At 50.9% G+C, this 26,565-nt stretch overlaps 1 protein-coding gene across 1 annotated transcript in view; it reads left to right on the forward strand.

The window, feature by feature from the left end:
- The first annotated feature begins 15 nt into the window (after window positions 1–15).
- Window positions 16–26,565, forward strand: part of NSUN2 (NOP2/Sun RNA methyltransferase 2) — a 28,059-nt gene continuing 1,509 nt past the window's right edge. Inside the window, exons 1-18 of the mRNA XM_042997810.1 lie at window positions 16–121; window positions 239–396; window positions 995–1,099; window positions 6,622–6,727; window positions 9,042–9,113; window positions 9,852–9,936; window positions 11,023–11,215; window positions 13,310–13,384; window positions 14,451–14,581; window positions 16,666–16,739; window positions 17,315–17,445; window positions 18,076–18,172; window positions 20,670–20,821; window positions 21,076–21,168; window positions 21,924–22,059; window positions 22,730–22,810; window positions 23,072–23,210; window positions 24,306–24,345. Of these exons, the coding sequence (XP_042853744.1) occupies window positions 32–121; window positions 239–396; window positions 995–1,099; window positions 6,622–6,727; window positions 9,042–9,113; window positions 9,852–9,936; window positions 11,023–11,215; window positions 13,310–13,384; window positions 14,451–14,581; window positions 16,666–16,739; window positions 17,315–17,445; window positions 18,076–18,172; window positions 20,670–20,821; window positions 21,076–21,168; window positions 21,924–22,059; window positions 22,730–22,810; window positions 23,072–23,210; window positions 24,306–24,345 (1,958 nt within the window). The 5' untranslated portion in view covers window positions 16–31. The remainder of the gene's footprint in view (window positions 122–238; window positions 397–994; window positions 1,100–6,621; window positions 6,728–9,041; window positions 9,114–9,851; window positions 9,937–11,022; window positions 11,216–13,309; window positions 13,385–14,450; window positions 14,582–16,665; window positions 16,740–17,314; window positions 17,446–18,075; window positions 18,173–20,669; window positions 20,822–21,075; window positions 21,169–21,923; window positions 22,060–22,729; window positions 22,811–23,071; window positions 23,211–24,305; window positions 24,346–26,565) is intronic.

Here is a 26,565-nt window from a genome sequence, read left to right on the forward strand (position 1 = left end):
TGTGCGGGCGGCGTGCGCGGCCGCGTGGGCCATGGGGCGGCGGGCGCGGGGCCGGCGGCTCCAGCAGCGGCCGCAGGGAGCGGAGGACGGCGCCGAGGGCGGCGGGAAGCGCCGTGAGGCGGTAGGAGTCGGGGCGAGGGCGGGCCGGGTCCCCCGTCCGCCGCCCGGCCCCCGAGGCCTGCGGGACGGCGCGGGGCGGCTCCTCCGGCCCTGGGTAGACCCCTCTTTCGTTCCTCAGGGCTGGGAAGGCGGGTACCCCGAGATCGTCAAGGAGAACAAGCTCTTCGAGCACTACTACCAGGAGCTCAAGATCGTGCCCGAGGGAGAGTGGGACCAGTTCATGGAAGCGCTCAGGGAGCCCCTCCCCGCCACCCTACGAATTACTGGCTACAAGAGGTAAGGGGCCGCGCCCAGCCTTCCTGTGCCGGGGGAGTTGGGGCTGGCTAGTGACGCGGGCGCCCCCGTCACCCCGATAAGTGCTACGGTGCTGGAGAGCTGCTGCTCGTCGGCGCTGTGGACCCGAGGGTCTGCAAACATAGCACGGAGGAGGGAGCACGAGGGTCGGACGGAGCAGGCCGAGGAGGTGTTGCAAGGTGGGAGGCTAGGATCAGACGTGAAAGTGCGATCCGAGAGGGATTCGCGAGCTGAGGACGCCTCCCCCTTTGCAACGCGTGAACGTTAGTGGCGTTCCAGAGTTTCCTGTGAAACTCCGCGTCTCTGTCCGTTGCATCTTTCCGAGAGGAGTTGCAAGCAAATGAGAACCTGTGGGAATGTTTAGGAGGGAAGGAATGCAGGTAATAGTCCCTTTAGCTTATCGGTTAGCCAAGGAGCGGCGCGGATTGTTTAAACTCTGAAGGAAGAGGAAAAGGGCAGGATGCAAGAATGTCTTCGGAGCTCAGATGATTTTTGTTTTAAAACACTTGTCATCTTAGATTCATTCATAGTAGTCTTTCCGATGGGTTTGAAACTTACTTTTTTTTTTTTTTTTAAATAGCCATGCAAAAGAGATTCTCCATTGCTTAAAGAACAAGTATTTCAAGGAACTGGAGGACCTGGAGGTGGACGGTCAGAAAGTTGAAGTTCCCCAGCCCCTGAGTTGGTAGGTAAAACAAGTCTTCATCCTGTTGGATGTTTCTTTGGGATTTTAGTCTTTGTCGTTTGGCAGTGTGTTTTCTGGGCAACGTGTTTGTTAGGAGCGTGCGAGAATCTGAATGTACTTTATAGACACCCTCATGTTCTTTTTACGCGGTACTTTTTATCCGTGTTACTTTATACTGGAGGATATAGCTTTTCACGCGTGATTTGCAGCTGTCCCAGAGTCATTCAGTTCAGTTAATTTTTCCAAGTGCATCAGCCTCTGTCCTTCCATGATGGACACTTCTACCTATTTTCACCTGCACCCCTTGTTTTCTCACGTCAGAACTGCTGCTGTGTGGTTTCTACCTTCAGCAGAAGGATACGGTCCTTCTGACCAGGGTCACCACGGACCAGTCCAGCTGATTGTGGATTTCCACTGTGTCCAGTGCTGGTGGGGACTCCTGCCCTCCGTGCTGACCCTTTCTTTACTTGTCCTGGAAGTATCCTGTGGGTTATTTGCTCCTCATGGCCTAGTTCAGGCCTCAGTGAAGTGAAGGCAGTCCCAAAGGTCTTGGAAGGCGCCTGGAGTAGGCACGCACAGACTCCAGAGGTGCCAAGCCCAGGGTAATCTGTACACATAAAAGTCATTGAATTGTTACAGTTCCACATTTCGGATTATCAACCTTGAGGCATTGTGAGTCCTCCCAAAGCGATGATTTTAAACGATTGCTGTAAAAAGCTGAATTTTCTCTTGCAGGGGTCATACGGGTTTTCCGGTGGCCGTATCCCAGATGTGTGCAGCACACACAGCTGGAGTGAATGCAGACTGGCCAGACGTTTAAGTCTGCATTCAGCCAGGCTCAAGAGCACATACGCCATTATAGAATGCACTTCTTGGATATGAAAATAAATCTACGCTTTTAAGCCAAAAAAATACCGTGATGGATTTTGTACGAAGATTTTAAAAGCTCAAATGTTCTAATGCAGGAAATGACTCAAGTGGTTACTAGTTGCATGGCCCCCTGTACGGAGGTCATTAGAAAAGGAATGTTTTTCCAACTGCTGTACCTTTGACATTGCTAGGTCACCTCGCCTTCGCGTAATCCAACTTCCTCTGCTGTCTTCGTAACCAGGTTACAGACTTAACTCCCCCCAGTGCCTTGGTTTGGAGATTGGACTGATGTTACTGGTGTTTGTAGCAGGGGCCATCTGATACTTTCAGAAGTGGGTTTAAGGTTGTGTTTGTGTACGTTTGTAATAGTTCTGCATGTGTTGACTGCTTCACATAATCACCTGAAAACATTTGTTCCTTCAGCCTTATATTTAAATTTTTTTTTTTTTAACGTTATTTATTTTTGAGACAGAGAGAGACAGAGCATGAACGCGGGAGGGTCAGAGAGAGGGAGACACAGAATCTGAAACAGGCTCCAGGCTCCGAGCTGTCAGCACAGAGCCCGATGCGGGGCTTGAACTCACGGACCGCGAGATCATGACCTGAGCCCAAGTCGGACGCTTAACCGACCGAGCCACCCAGGCGCCCCCAGCCTTGTATTTAGAAATGAAGTTTTTTGGAAGAGCAAGTCTGGCCCGTAGGAGGAGCTGAAAAGCGTGCATCCTGTAAGGGAAGAAGTGCTTCTGGGTGGGTCATTGTGGGACTTCTCTTCTGCAGGTTCCAAAAGATCTATGAGAATTAGTCTTGCTATTTTTATTGTTCACTGGAAACTACAGTTACAATTTTGTTTGATTAGCCCTTTTAACGTTTTTTTTTTAACGTGTACTCATTTTTGAGAGACAGAGTGCAAACAGAAGTGGGGCAGAGAGAGAGGGAGACACAGAATCCGAAACAGGATCCCAGGTTCTGAGCTCTCAGCACAGAGCCCGATGTGAGGCTTAAACTCACAGACCGTGAGATCGTGTCCTGAGCCACCCCAGTCGCCCTGCCCTTTTAACATTTGACAGACACTTTTCCGTCTTGAGTGTTGAAGAATGGCGATGGGTACCTGAAAAGGCAGTTCTCCAACATCTGAGAAAGGCCCTGTGGGTTGTTTGGTTGAAGGATGAATGGGCGTGACTCTAGTAACTACCAGTCATTCTCCACTTTCATCTGAGCACACAGCTAAAGGGTGTAAACAACCCCAATACTGCCCTATTTGGGTTCCTTATGGTCAGCTTTTCCATGATCTGTGACTGTTACATGACGAGTGGCACTGTACAGACGTTCAGTCACAGTCACTCGTCAGGTGTAGGCTACCCATAGATCTCTCAGCAAGCAAGCAAAGACACTTCTGGTGGTTTTCTGTATGGTTCGAAAAACAAATAAGTCGTAAAATATTCTAAATTTTTCAGTATATGGTAGAATTAAATTTAGGAAAGCGTTTTGGGGAGTCATGATATTTTATTTTTTATTTTTATTAAAAAAATTTTTTTAATGTTTATTTTTGAGAGAAAGAGTGAGACAGAGTGAGCAGGGGAGGGTCAGAGAGAGGGAGACACAGAGTCGGAAGCAGGCTCCAGGCTCTGAGCTGTCAGCACAGAGCCCGATGCAGGGCTCGAAGTCATGGACCACGAGATCATGACCTGAGCTGAAGTCGGACGCCCGACCAACTGAGCCACCCAGGTGCCCCGGGGAGCCATGATATTTTAAATGATTTATTAACAAATTTATTTGAGAGAGAAAGAGACACAGGAGGGTCAAGGAGAGAGGGAGGGAGAGAATCCCAAGCAGGCTCCACACCGTCAGCGCAGAGCCCAACTCAGGGTTTGGACTCACAAACCATGAGATCGTGACCTGAGCCGAAACCCAAGAGTCGGGACGCTTGACCAACTGAACCACCAGGCACCCCAAGGGAGCCATGTTTTTCTTGAAGGAATATTAAGTATAGGACGCATAGCTCGGACTGATTTCTTTTTTACCTTTTTGTAGACTCAGAACTGTAAGGAATTATCCCAAAGTATTTTTATAAAAGCCTCTTTTTGATGATCAGTTGTTGAGAATACACCTTATTGTCATTCTGTTTGTGTCCTTTTCAGTGTCCGGATTGAAGATGACTTCTCGTAAATGTTACTTTTCCCCTGTAAGAATTCATGAGGCATAAAGATGACATTGTTGCTTTTACTTTATCTTCAGAAGACACAACAAATTTCCAAATGGGACTTTAAAGACTGAGGAGTTACAGTCAAATTGCGTTAACTAAAAACTAATTAGTTCTTTAAAGATATTTTATTATGTTAAAATCTACAGAGGTTTTTTTTTTTTTTTTTTTTTTAATGGTTTTATTTGTTTTTGATAGTGTGCGGGAGAGGTTGCAGAGAGAGAGGGAGACAGAGAATCCGAAGCAGCTCCAGGGTCCAAGCTGTCAGCACAGAGCCGGATGCAGGGCTTGAACCCATGAACTGTGAGATCATAACCTGAGCCGAAGTCAGACGCTTAACCGACTGAGCCATCCTGGTGCCCCTTATGTATTTTTTTTGTGACATTAGTAGCTTTCACAACCTTAACCACTTGGAGAAGAATTTTGACCTTAGTAAACTTAACGTTTTTTAACTATTAGAAATTCAGTCTAAAAGGCACGTAAGGAAATGTTTGCTCTGGCTATGTCTGGACTGTTGACCTATATTTGAAAATGAAAATTCAGCTATTGACGAATAATTAGGGCGTGTGGCATTCAAATTTATGATGTGTTGGTGATTTGCTACGGCGGTCCCTTGCAAAATTCACTGTCTCTGATAGCAGGCAGTTCAGGGTTGCAAGGAATTATATAAAACGAAGTGTCTGGCTCTCCAGTTTTGGAAGGCTTGCGTTGGAACAGCAGATTTTGCAGACCCTGCAGGGGAAGGCACATTTGAATGTGTTCCGCGCTTCACCTCCAAGGAGGCCAAAGGGAAGAGTTAAGACTAAACGCTTTAATTGCCGAGTAAGTATGATTGTGTTTGGTTTTAGATTTTTGAAGCAGGTTAAATCCTCAAGAAGGAAGCAGGCATAGGAAATAGAGACAAGGTGCTGAGACATTTGGGGGGTGGCCACAGAGAGATTCAGCCAGCTTAATCTTTATTACCTGGTGGAAAGTACTTCTCAAGACACGTCCCGTAGTCTGACAGTTGGGTCGTGTCTTAAAATCTCAAGGCCTGAGTTTCTTTCAAGTAATCACTCTGCTTCATGGGAGTCAGATGTATTGTTTTGCCAGTGTTCTCATTTCACTTTCATGGCTGTCACCTTAGCTGCAACTGACACGTGGAAATATTGTCATCCTGGATTGTTAAATTGAGCTGGTTGTTCCCTTGAGACTGAGCTGTAAGTACTAAGACCACAGTGAGACCACCGAGTACCATGTTGTGCATAGCTTGGGCCTGGGTCCTTGGAGCAAGGCTCTGTGTCACAGCAGTGTGCCTCCCGGAGCCGCTCAGTGATCAGGGCTGAGCCACGTTTGAAGAGGTCTGTGTCCTGGGGCGCCTGGGTGGCCCAGTCGGTTAAGCGTCTGACTGCGGCTCAGGTCGTGATCTCGCGGTTCGTGGGTTCAAGCCCCGCGTTGGGCTCTGTGCTGACAGCTCAGAGCCTGGAGTCTGCTTTGGATTCTATATCTCCTCTCTGTCCCTCCCCCGATCGCATGCACGCACACGGTGTCTCTCTCTCTCTCGCTAAAAAATAAACGTTAAAAAAAAAGAGACCTATTAACCAGCGATGTCATCATCACAGAAAGTTTAAACGCGTGTATGGAAACGGCAGGATAAGTTTCTTCATTCTCAGGTGTGTGTAAATAACAGGCTGGCCGTGCTAGTCAACACGGTGGCGCTAAGGTTTTCTGGTGTGTAAGATAGTTGAGTACGTTATCGGGCTGTTTTGTTTTAGACGTGGCGAGAGATACAGCGGGAAAGGTTGCAATTACGTGTTCGCCAGGCCTGCATTCTTTTTTTTTTTTTTTTTTTTTTTAATGTTTATTTATTTTTGAGACAGAGAGAGACAGAGCATGAATGGGGCAGGGGCAGAGAGAGAGGGAGACACAGAATTGGAAGCGGGCTCCAGGCTCTGAGCCATCAGCCCAGAGCCCCACGCGGGGCTCAAACTCACGGACTGCCCGCGAGATCGTGACCTGGCTGAAGTCGGACGCTTAACCGACTGCGCCACCCAGGCGCCCCCCTCAACTGCATTCTTTAACGGTGTGATGTGCGTTTCTTCAATTCGTTACGTCTCTTCCGACGGCCTCTCTACCGTCGTTAACGTCGGCGACAGAGAACAGAGAAGCTCTTTGTCGTTTCCTCTTGCACGCTCGTCATTGTGGGTCCATGGTGATGTTGTACACGTCTCTCTCAAAACCGTCAGCTCTGCTGTTCCTGCCTGGGCCGTGATAAGGTTAGAGCCGGGCTCCCTATGGCCTAGGGGGCCCCGTGCCGTGCTCGCTGGCGGCCTGCGAAGACCACCGAAGTGAGGAACCGAGCAGAATTGGGTGTCTCTGGTTGCAGGATCTGTGTGAGCAAGGGGTTGTCAAGAGAGCACTTTGATAGATTTAAGCCGTAAACGCTTGCTTTTCCTTCTTTTTGTTTGGTCAGGTATCCAGAGGAACTGGCCTGGCACACAAACTTAAGTCGAAAAATCTTGAGAAAGTCTCCACAGTTGGAAAAGTTTCACCAGTTCCTGGTTAGCGAAACCGAATCTGTGAGTAGATTTCTTTACATCTGTTGGTTTCCTTAAAGCCTTAGCCGCACGTGACTGTCACGGGTATGTTTTCTCCGCACGCGTTCCTGGGAGCGACGAGGTAGATGGGGCACACGGAGAAGTGTGTTTGTCGCCGTTCGTTTCCAGTGATCCACACAGCTGCTCCCTGGTTTGGCTCGTGTCACGGTGGAACGTAGGGAGGACGTTAGGGAGGACGTCAGGGACGCTTGTCCGCTGGGCGCCCTGTCTTCCTGCCTCTCTAAGGTTTTGGCTGCCACCAAAGCGGATGGAGCATGGCCCTCCGCGCAGTAAGGTGTCCTTCTGGAGACAGCTGTCGGTCTGCTCTCGGTGTATCGTCTCTGTTCCTTCCTTGCTCCTGTCTGTACCCCACCTTTGCCCCAAAAAACAGGACCTGAATTTGACGACTCAGGTTCTCCTGTGTGATACCGTGCCCTCGCCCGGTCTCTTTGCCATCCCGAGTCCCTCGATTGTGGGTCAGTGTGTGGACTCACCCTCAGCATCAGACTTCCTCTCCCAAAGTAGCTGTGCCCCTCCTGCCCCACGTGATTAAACAGACACCCCTGGGTTCGGCTGTTGTAAGACCAGCTGCTTCCATCTTATTTTTGGGAATCGTTACTCTCCTGTTTGAAACCAGGGTTCCCCCTTCCTGTCCTCTAGTCTGCTTTCTCTAGCCAAGGAACCCTCTGTGTTTCCCCAGATGACGTTCAGTTTTGTTCATTCTGAGCTTCCGGGAACACTGGCAGGACCCCTGTGCTTCCCACGTGTCTCCCCTTGAAGCCGTGATCAGTCTAGAAGCTCTTCACCTTGCCCAGTCCTGACCTCTGCTCCACCTGTAGCTCTTAACTGCCACCCTGGCACTCTGTCCGAGGAGGTAACCCGCTGCCCAGGCTTGTGTTGGCCAGGCTTTCCCCCCACCCCCGTAAGGGAAAAAAACGGGTGCTGCCACACTGTTGGCCCTTTCCTTGCGTGGGTACAAGCAGGGACCTTCTGGCTCTACTTTTGACCTAGGTGGAATGTCAGGTGAGGAGAAACTCAGAACAGTTCAGTGTGAACGTCAGCAGAGCAGAGGGTTTGTGGGGAGGTGGGTGTCGAGTGTGGTGGCGTGTACGGACCCAGTATAGATTTGGGGCCGGGAGTCCGTAGGGTGAGATTCTGCTGGGGTATTCAAAGCTGCCCGCAAACCCCTTCCAAACGTGTATGGAAGAAGTGACTGACTGCCAGGCTGTCTGGTCGGGGACTGTGTGTCCCCATACTACTCAGATGCTTTGAACGAAAACTTGGATGAGGACAGGGCAGGCTTATCAGTATCGTACGTATAACCTGGAGCCAGGAGTCCGCGTGTCTTGAGAGTCGATGGGGAGTCAGATCGTCTTCAGAGACCCCTGGCTGGCCAGAAGATCGGGTTCGGATGTGAGTCTGTATTGAGGTTCGGACAGATGCTAAGTGTGGGGTAAGTGAAGGCCACCTGGATGGCTGTTCCGGTACAGAAGACCCAGGTTGTAATGGAGCCGAAGTCTCCCGGCAGCCGAAGTTTCACTGCTTCTTAAAGTACTGTTATCTTCGAGGCGTTCAGTCTTAAGGCTGTTAAAATAGAGTGGTGATTGAGGCGAGTGCTGGACTCCATCGTGAACGTTTGTCCGAACGTGGAGGGGTCGTCACAGGTCCCCTGAGCCACCAGCAAAGACCTAGAGGACCGTTGGCGTCGTGAGAATGGTACATCCTGTGTGTCTTCGAGGTGGGGAGATGGGAGTGCTGGTCAGTGTGTCCATGTTTTTGAGGGGCAGTTCTCAGGAGTAGAAAGCAGACACGGGCTGTTCGTAAAACCAGATGAGGACTAAAATGGAAGGTACAGGTTTAGCTGAGAGGGAAGGCCCTGCTGGGTGGCTCTCTGTCCTGTGCTCGCAGGGATCGCTCTCTCTGTTGCTGCCGGTGCCTTAGGGCCATTGTCCACCTTTGAGAGTTGCTCCCCCCAGCTTCCATTCTTGATGGCACGTTGGGACCATGTCAGCTTAAATCCTCATTCTTTATAAAATTGACTATTACACCTGCCTTTCTGATGTCCTAACGGTAAGTTTTGCCATAAACGGTCCTTCTTTGGCCTTGAAATAGCAACCATTTACCCACTAGTATGAAAATATGTCCTAATTACATCATGTGCTGTGTGATAGTATTAGCTGTTTTGTTTCACGTATGGTGAATAAATGGTCTTTTTCTGTTGCGTATGAAATAATGCCCAATATTGAAAATTTGCTGCCTTTTTAAACATTCTGATTTTTTTTTTTAATTTTCTAAGGGAAATATCAGTCGTCAAGAAGCCGTTAGCATGATTCCACCGCTGTTACTTAATGCTCACCCTCACCATAAGGTATTGTGGGTTAGAAAGTGCCTTTGTTTATTGACGCTTTTTTTTCTTCATATAATCTTTAGATTCTTTTTTCCCGTTTACTTTTGATAGAGAATGCTGTGTATTTTGTTTCAGGTTCTGTTTTTGCATTTTTGTCTTATTTAAAATCTACAACGCATAGCTTTTCTCCTGTTTTAAGATCTGCTCCCTCATTTACTTACTGCACTGTTTATCTTCAGTGACCTTGACCGAGTCCATCAGCTTGAAGATCGTAATGCGCACGTACTGAGAACTTGTTACAGGCCAAGCGCTGCTCTGCGCTCTTCTTGTGGATTAATTCATTTTGTTATCTGCACGTCCCTGTGAGGGTAGATGCTGTCACTGTCCTGTTTTTCCAGATGAGGGGAAGGAGGCAAAGGAAAACTGAAGCAATTAGCTCAGGGTCCCGGGCCCGAAGGGGCCGGGCGGAGATTTGAGGCCGGGTAGTTCTGTCCCTCAGCAGGCTGTCAACAGAAGTGCTGCTTGCACTTTGTGGCCTTGTCCGTTCACCCCTGAATTTTTTGCTCCCACTGGTTTCTAGTGCCGTTCTGTGCCTGTGATCCTCGGAGGTTTAGTATATCACATTGTAGATTCATTCGATAAAGAAACATATTTAGCTCTTAGAAATTAAAATACTAGAATGACTCATAAGATGGTTTTAAAATGAGTGTGGAGTATTTGATATCTTAAAGACGTCAGCCATTTCTTGCTTTTTCATAGATCTTAGATATGTGTGCAGCGCCCGGATCAAAGACCACACAGCTCATTGAGATGTTACACGCCGACATGAACGTCCCTTTCCCAGGTAGGCGCTGGGCTGCCCCAGAGGGTCAGTGTGCTCCTGTGCTGGGGTAGGTGAAGTAGAGTGGTGACGTCACCTGTGGGTGGGGTCCTGAAGCCTCCTGTGACAAGGTGATGGCTTTCTGTCTCTGAAACATTTTGCACCAGTTCCCAAGCCACCGTGCTCATATGTGGGGGTGGGACGGTGGCGTCACTTGAGAATTGTGTGTCCTCTGTGAAAGCAGGTGGCGTTTCTCCATTAACTCAGTAGTAGGTAGATTGCAGTTTGAGTTTCCGGTGGTAACATTATCACGTTGGGTTTTTGTTTCGGTGGGTTTTGTGATGACTCCCCGGCCACACGAGAGGCCGTAGGGCATAGTTAGGAGCCGCTATCAGCTGCCCGAGCTTCCCGCCCCCCCGCGGCATAGGTGACAGTGTTAGCCCTCGCGTGTCACGTGGGCGTCAGGCCCGGACTCGTGGCTGTTCTGAGCCCTCGGAGTGCTCAGGCTGTTGTAACGTTGCTGGGGCTCCTTCCCCGCGGCTGAAGAATGCTGTTGTTACTCTCGTGCCGTTTTACGTCCCTCCCTCCCGGCCTTCCCCCTTTCGTGCAAGCCCCCTGCTCCCGCTCTGTTCTCGTGGGCCTGCTTGTTTAGCTTTGTCCTAGGCGTTCTCTTCTCTGACTAATCGCTTTGCTAAAAGGGCTTCCGATTCACAGGGTCTGCAGTGGGGACCCAGCATACAGGTGCAGTATTTTGAACAGTTGTCAGGTGATTCTTTTGTTTTCCACAGCTTTGTCTCTCCCCTCAGCCTCCATTTTAGTTGTTAGCGAAGATAATGGAAAAGATGCTTTTGGCATGATAACTGGTACAAAACGAATAGTTGTTGAATAAGCGGAAAAATAAATCTTGCGGTTTGGGAATCCGAGGTGACTGGAAAAAGCTACGCTGAGCCACCGTTTTGGACTGCTCAGATAATTCTGGCAAATGTTAAGCGTGGGTGTTACGTTTTGGTGGATTGCTGCTCCTCACCGGCCAACCAGGAGGTTGAGTACTGTAGAAAATTATCCTGCGGGTGCTACGTTTCGCCTGACGCTATCATTTCATGTTCTCAGAGGGGTTTGTCATTGCGAATGATGTGGACAACAAGCGTTGCTATCTGCTCGTGCACCAGGCCAAAAGGCTGAGCAGCCCCTGCATCATGGTGGTGAACCACGACGCGTCCAGCATACCTCGGCTCACAATAGATGTGAACGGGAAGAAAGAGATTCTCTTCTATGATCGCATTCTGTGTGATGTCCCTTGCAGGTATTTGTGTTATTAAGAGGCCAGAAAGCCGGAAATCCACTAAGGAGATCCCGTGAGGTGTGGCCTACATTAACTTGCACGCGCGTGCGCACACACACACAACTGTAGGTGCCGTTCTCGGGGCAGCTGGGAGGAGCACGGAGACTCTGTGGCCCTGAACCGTATCCTCACGGTTTTAGTGATGGACAAGCACAGCAGAGATAGGGTCCCAAACAAAGAGGTGCAAGGCGGGACGGTTGTACCGTCTCCGCAAGAGTTAAACTCCCCGAGAGAGTGACAGCAGTAACTCTCGCCGTGGTGGATGTCAGGAACGATTTGTTTGACCCCGTCACTCCTCTTCGCACGAGCGGTGACTACGTAAAGCAGTTCGTTGAGGAGCCACCCCTAATCAGGTTGGGTTTCGTGGCAAGTGTGACGTCCTTCGGCACGCTGCAGTTCAGGAGTTGGCACCTTGGAGGAACCTACTGTTTTGCGTGTGTACAGTTGTGTTTGTGCACTGAAGCCATCTTTTAAGTTCCCAGAGGCAGTGATGTAGGTGTTTAAGACTCTGAACACGTGGATTTGTCTGTCGGAAAACTCCGTCGGCCCAGAACACAGTGTTTTGAGTACAATGGCCGATCTCAGACTCTCTCCTTGAAACCGCGGCAGACTGCCTGCCTGTGGCAGAGCTCGTTGTGAAAGCTGTGGTTGCGCATACTGAGTGTGAGTGCGCTTTCAAATCCCGGAAGGGATGCCCCTGTGAAGGGAAATTTAACATGGGTCACGAGCCACAGTTGTCTGATTTTCCTTTGGGTCAGTGTTTTCCCATCCCTGTGCTCTTGTGATCAGACACCTAGAATTCCTTGGGGCACCTGGGTGGCTCAGTCAGTTAAGCGTCCACCTTCGGCTCAGGTCATGATCTTGCGGTCTCTGAGTTCGAGCCCCGCGTCGGGCTCTGTGCTGACAGCACGGAGCCTGGAGCCTGCTTCGGATTCTGTGTCTCCCTCTCTCTCTGCCCCTCCCCTGTTCACTCCCTGTCTGTTAATAATAAATAAACATTAAAAAAAGAAAGAAAGAAAAGAAACCTAGAATTCCTGTCTCATGTCATCTTAGGAGAATGTGGTAACCTGAGCACTGAGGCGTAAGTTGAAGAAATCTCTAAACATTACGGCAGAATTTGAAGCCACCACTGTGCAGGCAAGGGATGTCATTTGAAAGCCATTAGATCTCTCGGGATGTTTTCTCCCCGCAGCCCCTTCCCCTCAAGACAGATACCTAGATGTCCAAGGGAGATTCAGCTTTACACAGAAAGCCAGCAGCTCCAGGAATTACCCTGGGAAAAAATGGGTAGATAAAGTTAGATGTGGACAGGAAGATTAATTCGTCAGGTCTGTATTGTAAAATTAACATGGAAGTAATTTCCATTAAATAAAAGTAGAAAATCAAAAATATTTAACTGCTACGCAGAAAGCTCTTAATAAAGAAGTTCCATTGGCTTAATTGAATCCACTGTGGAAAATCCCTGTGAGTGTAAGTTTGTTGTTATTCATGTAAATCTGATTAAAATGCCACCGTTGATTCACCGAATTGTTAAGTAACAGGATCCACACGTCTTCTGTATATTCACGGTTCCACGTCCTGGTCTCAAAATTAGTTTTGCTAGTATTTCTGTCACACGGAAGCGTATGTTTACCTCTTTAAGTTTTGAATGAGGTTTTCTGTTCATATCTGTTGTTTCCTAACTTAATTGCAAATTCAAGTATAACTTAAAAGTTTAATGTATTTAGAGTGGCCCCGAAAGCAGAAATAGAAAGTTGATTGTAGTGTGTGAGAGTTGAGCTGTTCTGTTGGTGTTTATAATAACTGTTTATTATTTAGCTGTTATTATATATATATACATATACATATATGTATACATGTACATATATATATACATATATGCATATACACATATATACAGTTATATTTATAATAACTGTATATTATTTAGCTGTTCTGTTGGTGTTTATAATAACAATAACCTGTTTTGTAATTTAGCTGGAGTAGGACATAATTGATAAATTCTAATCGTCTACCTGAACAGAGCTGTAAGTTCTTAAATATCTTCCTTTCCAGTGGGGATGGCACTATGAGAAAAAACATTGACGTTTGGAAAAAGTGGACGACCTTGAACAGCTTGCAGCTGCACGGGTGAGTCCGGCGTCGCACAGGCAGGGTCGGGAAGGGTTATCGCCCAGTTTCGTAACTCGGTGCCCGGATCTTGAGTTCACCGGACTCTAAGGGCCAATTAATGGTCATCTTTGAGAGAGTTTGCTTACGTATCAGAAGCTGTTGTTTTTGGAACATTTTCGGAGTAGTAAACTGAAGACCATATGCATTTCAGGTACACATTTGTTTAAAATGCTTTTTGGGACCATTTCCTGTAACATTTCAAACCTCTGTTTTCCACAAAATAACCTTTTACCTTAGTGTCTCACTCATCTTCTCTCTGCTTTCTGTTCTTTTGTGTTGAATTATTTTGCCTAACATTTTGATCTCAAGTGTTTATTGACTGTCTTTAAAGAAAATTTGAAAAATCCTTAAAAGTAGAAGGAAAAAGAACATCTCATAAGTCAAAGATAACTTCTGTAATGTCTAACGCCTTTCAGTGGTTTTTCTGTGCGTAGGGATGTTAGCCACACCAGTTTGGATTATATTGTCTACAGGACTATGTCTTTTTTTCCTTTTAACATTAAAATTACACATTCGTAATTGTAGACTTGTGGGCGGTGTGCAGTGTCCTAATGAGTATTCACCATAAATAATGCGGGAGATGTTTTTCTCTGTTAAATACTCTATTGCTTTTGTGAAGTAGGTATTAGGATTAGAAAGTGCTAAGGGACATGAGTTGTTCGTAGAAAGAAAAGTCGCATATCTGCACAGGTACGGAGGCCTCTTCATAGTGAAACTCCCGTAATACGTTGCTTTCAGTCATTAGCTTCGTGCTTTGCTCGTTGGCATGTTGGGAAAGGCTAACAGAGTAGCAAACGTGTTGTTTATACGGACACATGCTGATTTGGTGAACACGAACCACCTCCTGTGGGTTTACTGTGACTTCATTTGCAGCCTTAAAGAGTTCTTTTCCTGGGGGTTGTTTCGTAATTTGTCGTAAGTCTGTCATGACAACGTGTAACGAACACGTGGTGTGGTAGGTGCCTGTGCTCTGTGGGCCGCATGGACACGTTCGGTCCCAGGGTGACCTGGTGTCCACCCTTAGCTTACAGCTGCGGATCGCCACGCGCGGTGCTGAGCAGCTGGTGGAGGGCGGTCGCATGGTATACTCCACGTGCTCGCTGAACCCCATCGAAGACGAGGCGGTCATAGCGTCTTTGCTGGAGAAAAGTGAAGGTAAGAGTCTATATTCTCGTGGACCGTACCCTGGGTGGGCATTTGCTAAATTACACTCTAAACCCTACGGTGAGGTGCCCTGACTTAAAAACACGCTTATGTGGCGGATGTCTCGTAGTTAATGAATTTCGAGGATTGTCCAGTTCATATGTTTCGTTACCTCTCGAGTTTGAAAGATGATGTCCGTCCTTACCACGGTGGTTTTTTTGAAAGAATTGTAGTTGTGGTAAAACGCTCGCAACTTGAAGTTTTACCACCTTAACTGTTTCAAAGCCTATATTTCCATCGCATTAGGAACACGTGGTCGCGTAGCCGGTCTCCAGAGCTCTTGGTCTTGCAAAACTGGAATTATGGACCCACGAAACCAGTCCCCACTTTCCTGTTTGCTGTCTCGAGTCTGTCTAGGGATCGCTAGGGATCTCCCTGTGGGATCATGCTGTGTCTGTGACTGGCGTATCTCACCCAGCACACTGTCCTCAGGGTTCATCCACGCTGTAGCAGGTGACAGAATTCCCTTCCTTCAGCCTTCAAGGCTGAACATCTCCCACGTCAGGCCTACACCACATTTTGTTGACCCCGTTCATCTGTCCATGGGCGCGAGTTGCTTCCTCGGTTTAGCTGTTGGGAACAGTGCGTCTGTGACCCCGGCTGTACACGCTCAGGACCCTGCTTTCAGTTTTCTTGGTGAGTATCTTCTGGAATTGCTGGATGATGGCGATTCACTGCTCAGTTTTGGAGGGCATTCCCGCCGACGGTGCACAGATCCCGACTCCTCCACGTCCTCACCAGCCCTTGTTATTTTCTGTGTTTGTGCCGGTAGCCGTCCTAACGGGTGTGAGGTCTTACCACACTGCTGGACACGGACAAACTGGACAGGTGCATAAAATGTTTTTAAACCAGTTTTCACAACGTTTTGTCGTAAAATACTTCTTCCTTTGTGTAAGCTTTTACTGAAATGTTAGCTTTTCCCGTCATCTTGTCCTTAAAGGAAATAACGAGGAGTTTCAAACTAACTACGATCCAGAATAAGACACTTCCAAACTTACCACATGCACGTGTATGAAGTAGCTTGAAACCTGACTGAAAGCCAACTGTCCAGGCTTCCAGTTACCTTGTTCTCAGTGCCTGGTTGACCCGTGCCGTGGGGTCTGCCCTTAGTTGTTCACCCCTTCGGAGTCCTCTCGATTGGAATTTTTGTGTTGGGTTTAGTTTCCTCAAACCTGCACTAGAATTTGGTGTTTGCTTTTAACAAAGTGAGAATATTCAGATAGCGTAGTAGAAGTCAGGGCCGTGCTTTTGTGGGGGGTTCCGTACCGTTCCACCTCGGCCTTGAGGATTCTTTTGCTTCGTTTTTACGATCGTGTGTGTTTTCACAGCTTCCGTGGAGCTTTGTTGGACGTTCCCCTTCTGTGAGGCTGTCCAGTCTGTATCCACGATCTGTGGATGGAGGTTTATTTGAAAGGATCCCCGGAATGGCCCCGTCTTACAGCCTCTTGTAATGTTACCGTAGACACGATGTCCTCAAAGCTGGACCGATGCCCTGCTGGGCATTTTTAGGAAACTGGCTTGGGCCTGACACAGAACGTTTACAGATGTTCACAGTTCCCTTTATATGTTGCTTTCTGGTTCTGGGGTGTGTGTTAGACACGAGGGCACGAAGACCATGTCCTCCAACTGGCGTGTGTGTGTCTAGAAGCCAGGGGTGGAGCGGGCACGGTTGCCGTGGGCTCCCCTGGGACACGGGCGGGACGCTGCCGCCGCCTCGTTTCTGAAGCTCCGTTTTGCTGTGACGCACACGCCTCAGCGTCCCCCGTTGTAAGGGTATGACTAGTGACCTCACACGCACATAGTCCTCCCGTGGTCCAGTCCCCAGCCGTTTCGGTCCCCTGCCCCCCCGCCCCGCCACGGAGAGCTGCCCGCGTGTGGTCACTGCCTGTGCGGCCCACACCCCCGACCCACTGAGATGCTGTGTGTATGGAATTGCCCTCCCTGGGCATTTCGTAGAAATAAATCACACGGTGTGTGATCTCGTGCGTCCGGTTTCTTTGGGTATAAGGTGAAGAGGTTTTATTTTTGGTCCCCAGGTGCCTTGGAGCTCGCTGACGTGTCTTCCGAGCTGCCGGGACTGAAATGGATGCCTGGAATCACACAGTGGAAGGTGATGTTTCTGGGAGGAGCCTGGTCGTGGGAGCACGTACTGCTGAGCAAGCAGGCGCTTTGAGAGCGTCCGTATTTGGGTGACTTCTATAATCGCTGCTTTTAGTTATGCGGTCAGTTTTGATGTAGAATTAACTTCAAAACTAGATATGATGACAAATGGTACATGATTATACAAGTATTTTTCTCTGGCCGTGGAAAAGTTTCCCTGTCTTTATTCTGCAGTTAGAAATCAGCTATTTATTCTTATCCCTGTAAGTGTAGCTGTGCTTTATTTTTATTATTGGCTGGGGTTCAAGCTTCATTTCCAATATGAAACAATTCACTTTTCAGTTTTAAACCAGAAACACTCTGAGGCTTGTTAAAAAAAAAATCTACACGGAAAATGCTGTTTTATAAAATGATCATCGTGTTTTACGGACGAGATTATTGCAATTTTACGTGCACACACAGTCTCAGCCTCGGAGAGAAATGAGACTCGCCATTTATCGTGTGGACAGCATTTACGTCAGCACCGTGTGATTTCTTACTGTTGGATAGTGCTGGTAATGCAGAATTCCGCCATCGTGTTCATAGGTGATGACAAAAGATGGACAGTGGTTTTCAGAGTGGGAGGCCGTTCCTCACGGCAGACACACCCAGATCCGGCCCACCATGTTCCCACCAAAGGACCCGGAGAGGTTACAGGCGATGCATCTGGAGCGGTGGTGGGTTTGTGGGGCTCTCAGAGGCTTGGGGAGGGGGGGACTTCGGGCCCCCGGCATTCCTGCGAGGCCTGGGCTGTGCCCGTGGCTGACCCCAGGCATCTGAACTTCCCAGCAAGAAAGTAGTTCTCATTTCCTGTTGGCTGCTGGCATTGAGCATTTATAAATAACGGAAGCGGAAAGAACTTACACGGTTGTGCTCTACAAACCGCACGAACTTTCTACACGTTACACGCTGGCCGTTCCACATGTGAGGGGGGTGTGAATATTTGCAGGGAGACATGACTTCTCTGTCACAGATCACCTTTGCAGCTTTTGTCTTAGTACTAGAAGAATGTATTTTCTTTTTTTAATTTTTTTTTTCTTAACATTTATTCGTCTTTGAGAGACAGAGCGTGAGTGGGGGAGGAGCAGAGAGAGAGGGAGACAAAGAATCTGCAGCAGGCTTCAGGCTCCGAGCTGTCAGCACAGAGCCAGATGTGGGGCTCGAACTCACAAACTGTGAGATCGTGACCTGAGCCGAAGTCGGACGCTCAACCGACTGAGCCACCCAGGTGCCCCTAAGAGAATGTATTTTCAGTTAAAAAGTTTTCGCTGTGTTTTTTTTTTTTTTTTTTTTTTTTTTTTTTTTAGTCTTAGAATATTACCACATCATCAGAATACCGGCGGGTTCTTTGTGGCAGTATTGGTGAAAAAGTCTTCAATGCCGTGGAATAAGCGTCCACCAAAGGTAAGTGTTCTCTGAAGTGACGCAGCATATCATGAGCTCTTTTTGTGTGTTCAAGGCAGACGCTGACCATGGTCACTGGGATAGTTTTTGGGTGTGGAGAGCAGCTGTCCATGAGCGTGTGTGGCAGGGGCAGGGATTCATCTAAATTTTTATTTTGCAGAAAAGTGGCAGTGTCATAAAGGGATAGGTCCCTGGAGGAGGCAGAGTTGGGCGAATACGCTCCTTCTGCATCTGAAATGCAGATCGAAAAGACACCATGACTGCTCTGTGGCTCAGAGTGCGAGCCCCCCGAGCTGGCTGCGGTGCAGTGTCCCCCGAGAATCCGAGCCCCCCGAGCTGGCTGCGGTGCAGTGTCCCCCGAGAATCCGAGCCCCCCGAGCTGACTGCGGTGCTGTGTCCCCAGAGGTTGCTTCCATTCGGCCTGTCGCAGGTTGATAGAGCTCTGCCAGCCTCAAGGCGGCCTGTCTTCAACGGTGGCCATGAGACTTTATCCAGGCCTGGCTGAAAAGGAGATCGAGTAGGCCCGGCCTGTCTTCCTGAGTCCCCTGCCTCCTGGATGCTGTAGGAGGCCCCGAAACAGGGAGGTCGGTGAGAGGGCGGCCTTTCGAGTCTTGCTGCGTGGTGTCCACTCTTCTCTGTATCGACGTGACCTCTCTTTGTTAGTGCGTACCTCAGCCTGCGTCGTGTCAGAATGTAGCGGGAATCACAGTCTGAAGGTCAGCATTTCCTTCAGATCAGAGCTTACGGACGTGGACAAATGATGCTTAGCCTTCGGAGAAGCAGAGAGGGGACCGTCCCTGGGTCGTGGCTGATCCAGATGACCGTGTGCACGTAGAGCCCGGCACAGGGGGGAGCCCGCACCTCTGGGCACCACTGTGCTGCCCGAGTTAGAGGCTCGAGGGCAATGCTCGTGGAGCTCGTCTTCTGGACTCCAGGCCCCCCGAGTCCCAGGGCGGGAGCTCTGAGCACTGCCCTCTCAGACCTGGAGCGCCAGCTACACGTGTAACTTCCACATTCTTGCAGCCGCTTTGAGACGTGCAAAAACCAAAGCGAAATTGATTTTAGTAATATTTTATTTATCCCAGCGTAAAGGTTTATTCTGTGGTAATCCTACAACAAACTATGAATGAATTATTTTACATGCTTCTGTGCGGTTTTTAAAACCGTGTGAACTTACACTCTGAGATGCCTCTTCCCTGCCCTGGTCACCTGTGAAGTGGTGAGAAAGTGCGCGTGGCCCGCGGCCGCGGCGCTGTGCAGGTGCAGGGCCTGTCGTGTGACACGGTACATCGCCTCGCCACATGCCGCGTGGACACTCTTGTGCGGCGCAGCCTACGTGGATGGGCGTCGAACTCGCCTCCATTCCGCCTGCTCCGGCGTGGCGTCACTTGCTCGTTTAGCGTTACTGCTGTTTTCCTTTTCTGTTGTTTTTTCAGTTCCTTTTTCCTTTTCATTGAGTCGCTGTGTTTCGTTCACCTGCCCTGCACACGAGCACAGCTCAGCGCTGCTGGGGCCGTGCTGAGGACGCCGGTGCCTCGTCCTCAGGATGCCCCGGTGTAGAAGTGAGGCCCGTAAACACGGCTGGAATCCCAGCCAGGGCAGGTGTGCTGGCCAAGCGAGGCTCGACTCGAGCGTTGACAGTATGCAGAGGTGGCCCGTGGGGAAGGGGCACTTGAGACAGGCTGTGAAGGGCAGGGCCGCATTTCCAGGAGCCCAACAGGGGTGGGCAGGGCATAGGCAGCCTGGGCAGAGGGTTTGGGTGGCTGTTTTTTTACTTTCTTTATTTTTTATTTTTTTTTTAACGTTTATTTATTTTTGACAGAGAGAGACAGAGCATGAGTTGGGGAGTGGCAGAGAGAGAGGGAGACACAGAATCCGAAGCAGGCTCCAGGCTCTGGGCTGTCAGCACAGAACCTGACGCGGGGCTTGAACCCACGAACTGTGAGATAATGACCTGAGCTGAAGTCAGATGCTTAACCGACTGAGCTATCCGGGCACCCTTGTTTTTTACTTTTAAATTAAACATTTTTCTGGGAGGCACTGTTGCACAGCATGAGTCCCACCAGCTCGTCTTCTTTAGAGCTTCGTGAATTTGGGGGGCATGTTTTTTAAATTATTTTATTTTTTTTAATGTTTTTGTTTATTTTTGAGAGACAGCAAGAGAGAGTGCGAGCAGAGGAGGGACAGAGAGAGGGAGACACAATACGAAGCAGGCTCCAGGCTCCCCAGTGTCAGCACAGAGCCTGATGCAGGGTTTGAACCCACAAACCATGAGATCACGACCTGAGCCCAAGTCAGAACTTCGAAAGAAACCATGCCCGTGAATTCTGTTCATCATAGCAAATAGATTTCAGATAGTTGCAAAAAATTCTCTTGTCTTTCACATATAAAATGCTGTAGAAAAACAGGATGCACCTCGGGTGCCGAGTGTTAGTTTTCCTGTGGCAGTGCAGAGTGGCTTGCCCTCGGAGTGTAAACACACTTGTTCCCGTTGCAGCTGCAGGGCGAGCCCAGAGAGCCTGTGCGGTCGGGCCCCACGGACCCCGCCGAGCTGGAGAGTAAACCGGTCGGTGGAATTGACGACACAGAGATCACGGAAAGAGCTGAGAACGTAGAGAACAACGGAAGTAAGAAAGACGGAGTGTGTGGGTAAGAAGAGGGCATCCGTCTGGTCCCTGACGTCCTCGTGTCTTCCCGGCCCCTTGGCTCACGTGGCCTCCTGGAGGTGGTGCAGTGTGGGCTCCGCTGTGCTTGACGGGGTGCGGGTCCCTGCAGAGCCTGTGTGCGGGGGGCCCGTGCTGCGCAGGCCGAGGAGGAGGGCTGGGCGGGGGGTGGAGAGTGGGCTGCTGGCGTCCGATGCTCCCCTCCGACCTGGGTGGTGTTTCTCCTGCCTCTGTCTTCAGCCCTCCTCCATCCAAGAAGATGAAGTTGTTTGGATTTAAAGAAGACCCGTTCGTGTTTATTCCTGAAGATGACCCGTTATTTCCACCGATCCAGTAAGAATTAATTCAGGCTTCTAAATTCTCATCATAAATGTGTAACTGATCGCATTTCATCGTGCCTTTTATTTAGTCGTGTGTAGTATCTCCTTCCACGTAACCGCACGCTAGAGCCGGGTGAAATCCTAGGGAGTGTTCACCACGCACTTCAGTGTAAGCGGCCGGCGACCGAGAAGTGCCCGGGGCCGGGGGGTGGGGAGCACTGTGGGCCCCGAATGTCCGTGACCCAGCTAGGCTTCCGGATGGGGGGGCTGCCTGCCTGGGCCCCCGTGTGGGAAGGGGAGAAGAGTGGGTCTGGGTGGGAGGTTGGGGACCCTGATTGGAAACCTCCAAGCGGAACAGAGAGGAAAGGTTGAGGGTAAACAGCTCCCGCCGTTCATCTTCCCGTCAGTATACGTTTCCCACGGTGGGCACTTGTGCTGCATGTGGGTGATCGGTCCTCCTCTTGGGTCTGCCCCTTAGGGCGTTTCTCAAGTAGCAGAGGTGTTCTCTCAGGTCCTGGTCACTGGAGCAGCAGGTGACGGAGAGGCCTCGCACTTGTCTGCCCACGTCCCTGGTCTAGTTGTGCCGCAAGTAAAACTTGCCTGGGGTTTTGGGTGAACTCGATCGAGCTTAGGAGACGGGACCGCACAGCAGAGCGAGTGCCGGAAGCCACAGTCTTGAAACCGAATTCTGTCGGGGAAGAGCGTCCTGCTTGGAGACCGTCTGTCACACTCGAACCGAACTCGTCAGCAGCTCTGTCTTGTGCGTAGGAAATTTTACGCATTGGATCCTTCGTTCCCAAAGATGAATTTGTTGACTCGAACCACAGAAGGGAAGAAAAGGCAACTCTACATGGTCTCCAAGGAGCTGAGGAACGTCCTGCTGAATAACAGCGAGAGGGTGAAGGTACGCCGTGCGTGGGACTGCCGGACGGCCCGGCTGGGTCCGCTTCCGGGGTGGTTCGCACAGGGGCCCTGAGCCCGGCCCAGCAGGTGCGGGCTGCGCTCGGTGGGTGTGTCCTCGGGACGGAACGGGGCGTCCACAGCTCCGGCTGCTGCTCCTGGGCGCTCTTGCTGTTACGGGCCCTTCTGTTCTTCGTTTCTCTGCCCCTAGGCCCTGCCTTCATTGCTCTGCTCTTTTCCCGACTGCTTCCTCCCTGGCAGATCTCCAGGTGTGGTCTGGAGGTGCACGACATCTAAATTGTTTCCGAACCAATGCTGAGACCTCATTTCCGCCCCTTCTACTCTGCTCGCTTGGGTGTCCCCTAGTGTTTTCCAGGGCGACGGCCTCCTTGCTCTTGACGGCCCATGGAATGTGTGTGTCGTGTCCCTGCGTTTTCAGAGCTTTTCCTGGTTTTAATGTCTGTTGTGATTGTTAGTCGATCTAAGCCACCTAAAAGCAACACCATTTGAGAGCGTCAGGCTAGGAGGACCCCTGCTCCGACCCCACGACTTCCACAGCTTTGCCGTGCTCTGTCAGCACGTCCTCGCGGCTCTGCCTTGTGCTGGAAGGGAGTATTTTAATCGACTCTTTGGCTTTTGGTCATACGTGTTTCGTCTTGTGTCTTGACCGACAGGTTATAAACACTGGGATAAAAGTCTGGTGTCGGAATAACAGTGGCGAAGAGTTTGACTGTGCTTTTCGGTTAGCGCAGGAGGTAATTTGGGAAAGAGGCTTGGGTAGCAGCAGCCGTGAGCTGAGCTGCCGTGCTCTGTGGCAGACGGCTGTTGCTGAGCTAGTCCGATGGGTCCGGGCGAATAGAGCCCTGCCGGCTTCTTTGACTCCCCTGGGCGCGTTCGCTTACACCTTCTCCAGGGGCTGTGGTGAGGGGAGGGTTGGGCGTGGCATGTGGAAAGGCCCTGGGGACGGTGGGTGATTGTTACCGTTCATAATGGTGGCATCTCTTTATTCCCCACAGGGAATATACACATTGTATCCATTTATTAATTCAAGAATTATCACGGTGTCAATGGAAGATGTTAAAATTCTGTTAACCCAGGAAAACCCATTTTTTAGAAAACTTAGCAGTGAGACCTACAGCCAAGCCAAGGACTTGGGTAAGCAGTTTAACTTGCATAGAAGCATAATTTGCTCTTATAGAGACAGTGAGGATGTCGGTGTTCAAGCTGCTTAGGTCTTCTTCCGTCTTACGTTTAATACAGTGTGGCTTTCTTTTCACTGTCGTTTTCCAGAGGGCTCTGTGGGAATGGGATTGGTGTCTTAGCACGCCGAGGGTCAGAGGCATCCGTTACATCGCCCTGCTTCCCCAGGCCTTCATGGGGGGAGGGAGGGCGCTCTGTGGGTGCTGGGGCCTGGCCGTCCTGTGTGGAGGCACAGGGCACTCACCAGCACAGGCCGTCAGGTTCGTTTGGCATTGAATCAGCCAGCTCGAAGCAGGCTGCTTTCCTAGCCCGCCAGAAAGGGTTGTTGGTCATGTTGTTTGGGTATTTCATAAACTTTCCACTTCAAGTTATTGTGGTGATGTTTTCACCTAAGAATAAAAATAATCCCACCAGAGGTGCTAAGTTTTCTTTTCATTCTTGTTGTTTATTACGTGTTCACTGTTTCTGGCTCAGTTTGCACACACACTGCACCCATGAAGTTACTGTGGTTCTGTGGTTCTGTGTTTTCTGTTCGGAAAGGAAGGGCGTAAAACGTGCTGGGTGGACGCGGTGTCCCGTGGTCTCGGGCGGGAGCCGCACCTGAAGTTGACGCGATCGCAGGGACGAGGGCACCGTCTTGTTTTCTTCTTCGTCTTCATCCTGCCGGGGGGTGGTGGCAGTCTCGTTGTTGACGGTTTTCACGCGTGTGTCATGCTGTTTCTGGAAGCTGGAGCAGTTACGTATTTCGTCTCAAATTTTGAGGATTAACCCGTAGTTTTCCCCATCCCCCTGCTGCTGAGAGTGACGGAGAGGCTTCCCGGAAATGCCTGAGGGTCCCACCCGTCCTCCGCCAGGCTGCGTGGACCGCCCACTCGGTGCCGGGCTTGCCAAAGGCTCTGCGTGTCCGGGTACAAAGAGTCCCCTTCTCCGCACGGAGGTCCCCGAGGCCAGGAGTGCAGGCTGTGTGTTGCTGGCCGTCCACAGAGCCAGACACGCAGACGGCGTCCGTTGACCGGCAGCCTGGCCCACACTTGTCTGTCTCTTTTCCAGCCAAGGGGAGCATCGTCCTGAAGTACGAGCCGGACCCCACGTAAGTGCGGGCGCTCCTGTCAGCGGAGGGTGGGGGGGTCTGTGGGTGGCCGTGGGGCCTGTCGGGAACGTGCTCCTGAAGATGGCCTTGTGGGAACTTGAGGACAAGCGTTCCGGTACGTCATCTTCTTCTAGAACGTTCAGCTTCTACCTAGAGAATTAAACGTATAGAACTTTCTCCCTGTGCCTGGGAAATCTAGCTCTGATTTCTGTCTCCCGCAGAAGGAGCATACAGGTTGAACAGTCAGGAGACGTGGAGTCCTGTCTCTACCGAGGGGTCGGCCAGTGTCTGCGGGTTTCTTGTCACGCGTCAGGCAGCGTTGTTTGAAGGCAGGGTGTGGGGTTTCGCTGAAGCAGACAGACAGCGCACTCACTGACTGCTGTTCCTTGGCGGCCCTCGGGTGCCCGTGGACACTAGGTCCCGTGGGCAGCACTTGCTGGAAGCGGGGCGAGGAGCGCAGGGGGCGTGGCCAACGCGCCTCGCTAGGTAGAGGGGAGTGAGGATTTGCACCCAGGGCCGCTTTCTCAAGTAAAACCCCTCTTCCAGGAGGAGGAAGAACACGGGGCTGGAGAGGGGTTTGCAGGAGAGCTTAGGTGGGGCCACGGGCCGTGTTCGGGGAGGCCGTGTTCGGGGAGGTGGTGTTTGGCCTGACTCTGGGTGGTGACGAGGCCGAGAAGCACCCGTCCTGGGGATGCAACGGGCCGGAAGGCAGCCTGGGTGGAGCTTGCAGAGGTGGGCCAGGCCCCAGCACCCTGCATGGTCTCCACGGCCTCCAGCTGCTGTGAAGACGGTGGCCCAAGCATGTGCGGCATCGGGCAGCAGGGGAGGTGGGAGGCGGGTGCCGGGGACCAAGGGTTGGTGCGTCTGGGGCTGGTGCAGACAAGGTGGGTTGTGGGGGCCAAGGCGTGGGAGCTCATGGGTTGGCTTCTGGCTTTTGACGGGGCAGGTGTTGTCTGATGAAGGGGGAAGCGAGGGCAGAGCTCCCCTGCTGGGTCGGAAGGTGCTGGAGACGCTGGCAGGCCGCCGCTCACACACTTTGGGAAGCGAGGGGACTCCGAGTCCCAGGTGTGGACCTTCGGGGCCCGAGCGCGTCGATGCCGCGTCCGCCACAAGCACGGTGCCAGAGCTCCGGGGGGCGGTGTAGACGGGAACCAGGGTTCGCGGGCTCTTGGGCCAGCATCTGAGGTCCGCATCTGTGAAACGGGGACAAAAGGGAGGGGCACGAAGCAGGACAGAGGAGACCCAGGCACACGCCGAGCCGCGGAGCGCCCGTGTCGACCTCACTTGCCAGGTGTCTTCTGTGCACGACGGAGACGGGCTTTCCTGGCGCAGCCAGGCCAGGAGGTGGTTTAGGTGGGGGACGCCTCGCCCGCTCCCGGACCCCCGGAAGGTCCACGGAAAGGAAAAAGGAAGGGCCAGCGGTGTCAGGAACAGGGGGCGGTTTCGCAGAACCGCTCAGACAAGGACCCGGATGTGGTCTTTAGCAGTAGTGACGCCAGGTGCTTCTCCCGTCTGACCTGTTGTACGAGCGGAAAGACAGCTGCGGGGATTACTGGGGAGAAAGTACAGAAAAAGCAGGTGGGAGTTTGGGAATTCCGGTCGATTCCTCTCATCCTTCTTACCAACGTGCTGTCCACGTTTCCCCGCCCCCCACCACCCCCCTGGAGAGACGGACACGGGTGTCCTTCCCTCCCTTGGTAGTGGCTTGTGTCTCGTGTTGGTTCAGCCCCTTTTTCTGTTTGTTTGTTTTTATTTATTTTTCAATGTTAATTTTTGAGAGACAGAGCACGAGCAGGGGAGGGGCAGAGAGGGAGGGAGACACAGAATCCGAAGCAGGCTCCAGGCTCTGAGCTGTCAGCGCAGAGCCCGACGCGGGGCTCGAACTCACAGACCCGTCAGATCATGACCTGAGCCGAAGTCGGACGCTTAATCGACTAAGCCACCCAGGCGCCCCAATATTTATTTTTGAGAGAGAGAGAGAGTGAGCGAGCAGGGGAGGGGGAGAGAGAGAGGGAGACACAGAATCTGAAACAGGCTCCATGCTCTGAGCTGTCAGCCCAGAGCCCGACGCAGGGCTCGAACTCACGGACGGTGAGATCGTGACCTGAGCCGAAGTTGGACGCTCAACTGATCGAGCCACCCGGGAGCCTCCCTGTTTGCTTTTTTAACCTAGAGTGTGTTCCTCTCTCTGCCCACGTCACTGATGCCTGGCGTCGCATG

This window comes from Panthera tigris, chromosome A1 (genome assembly GCF_018350195.1).
Source record: "Panthera tigris isolate Pti1 chromosome A1, P.tigris_Pti1_mat1.1, whole genome shotgun sequence".
NCBI classification, from domain to species: Eukaryota; Metazoa; Chordata; class Mammalia; order Carnivora; family Felidae; genus Panthera; species Panthera tigris.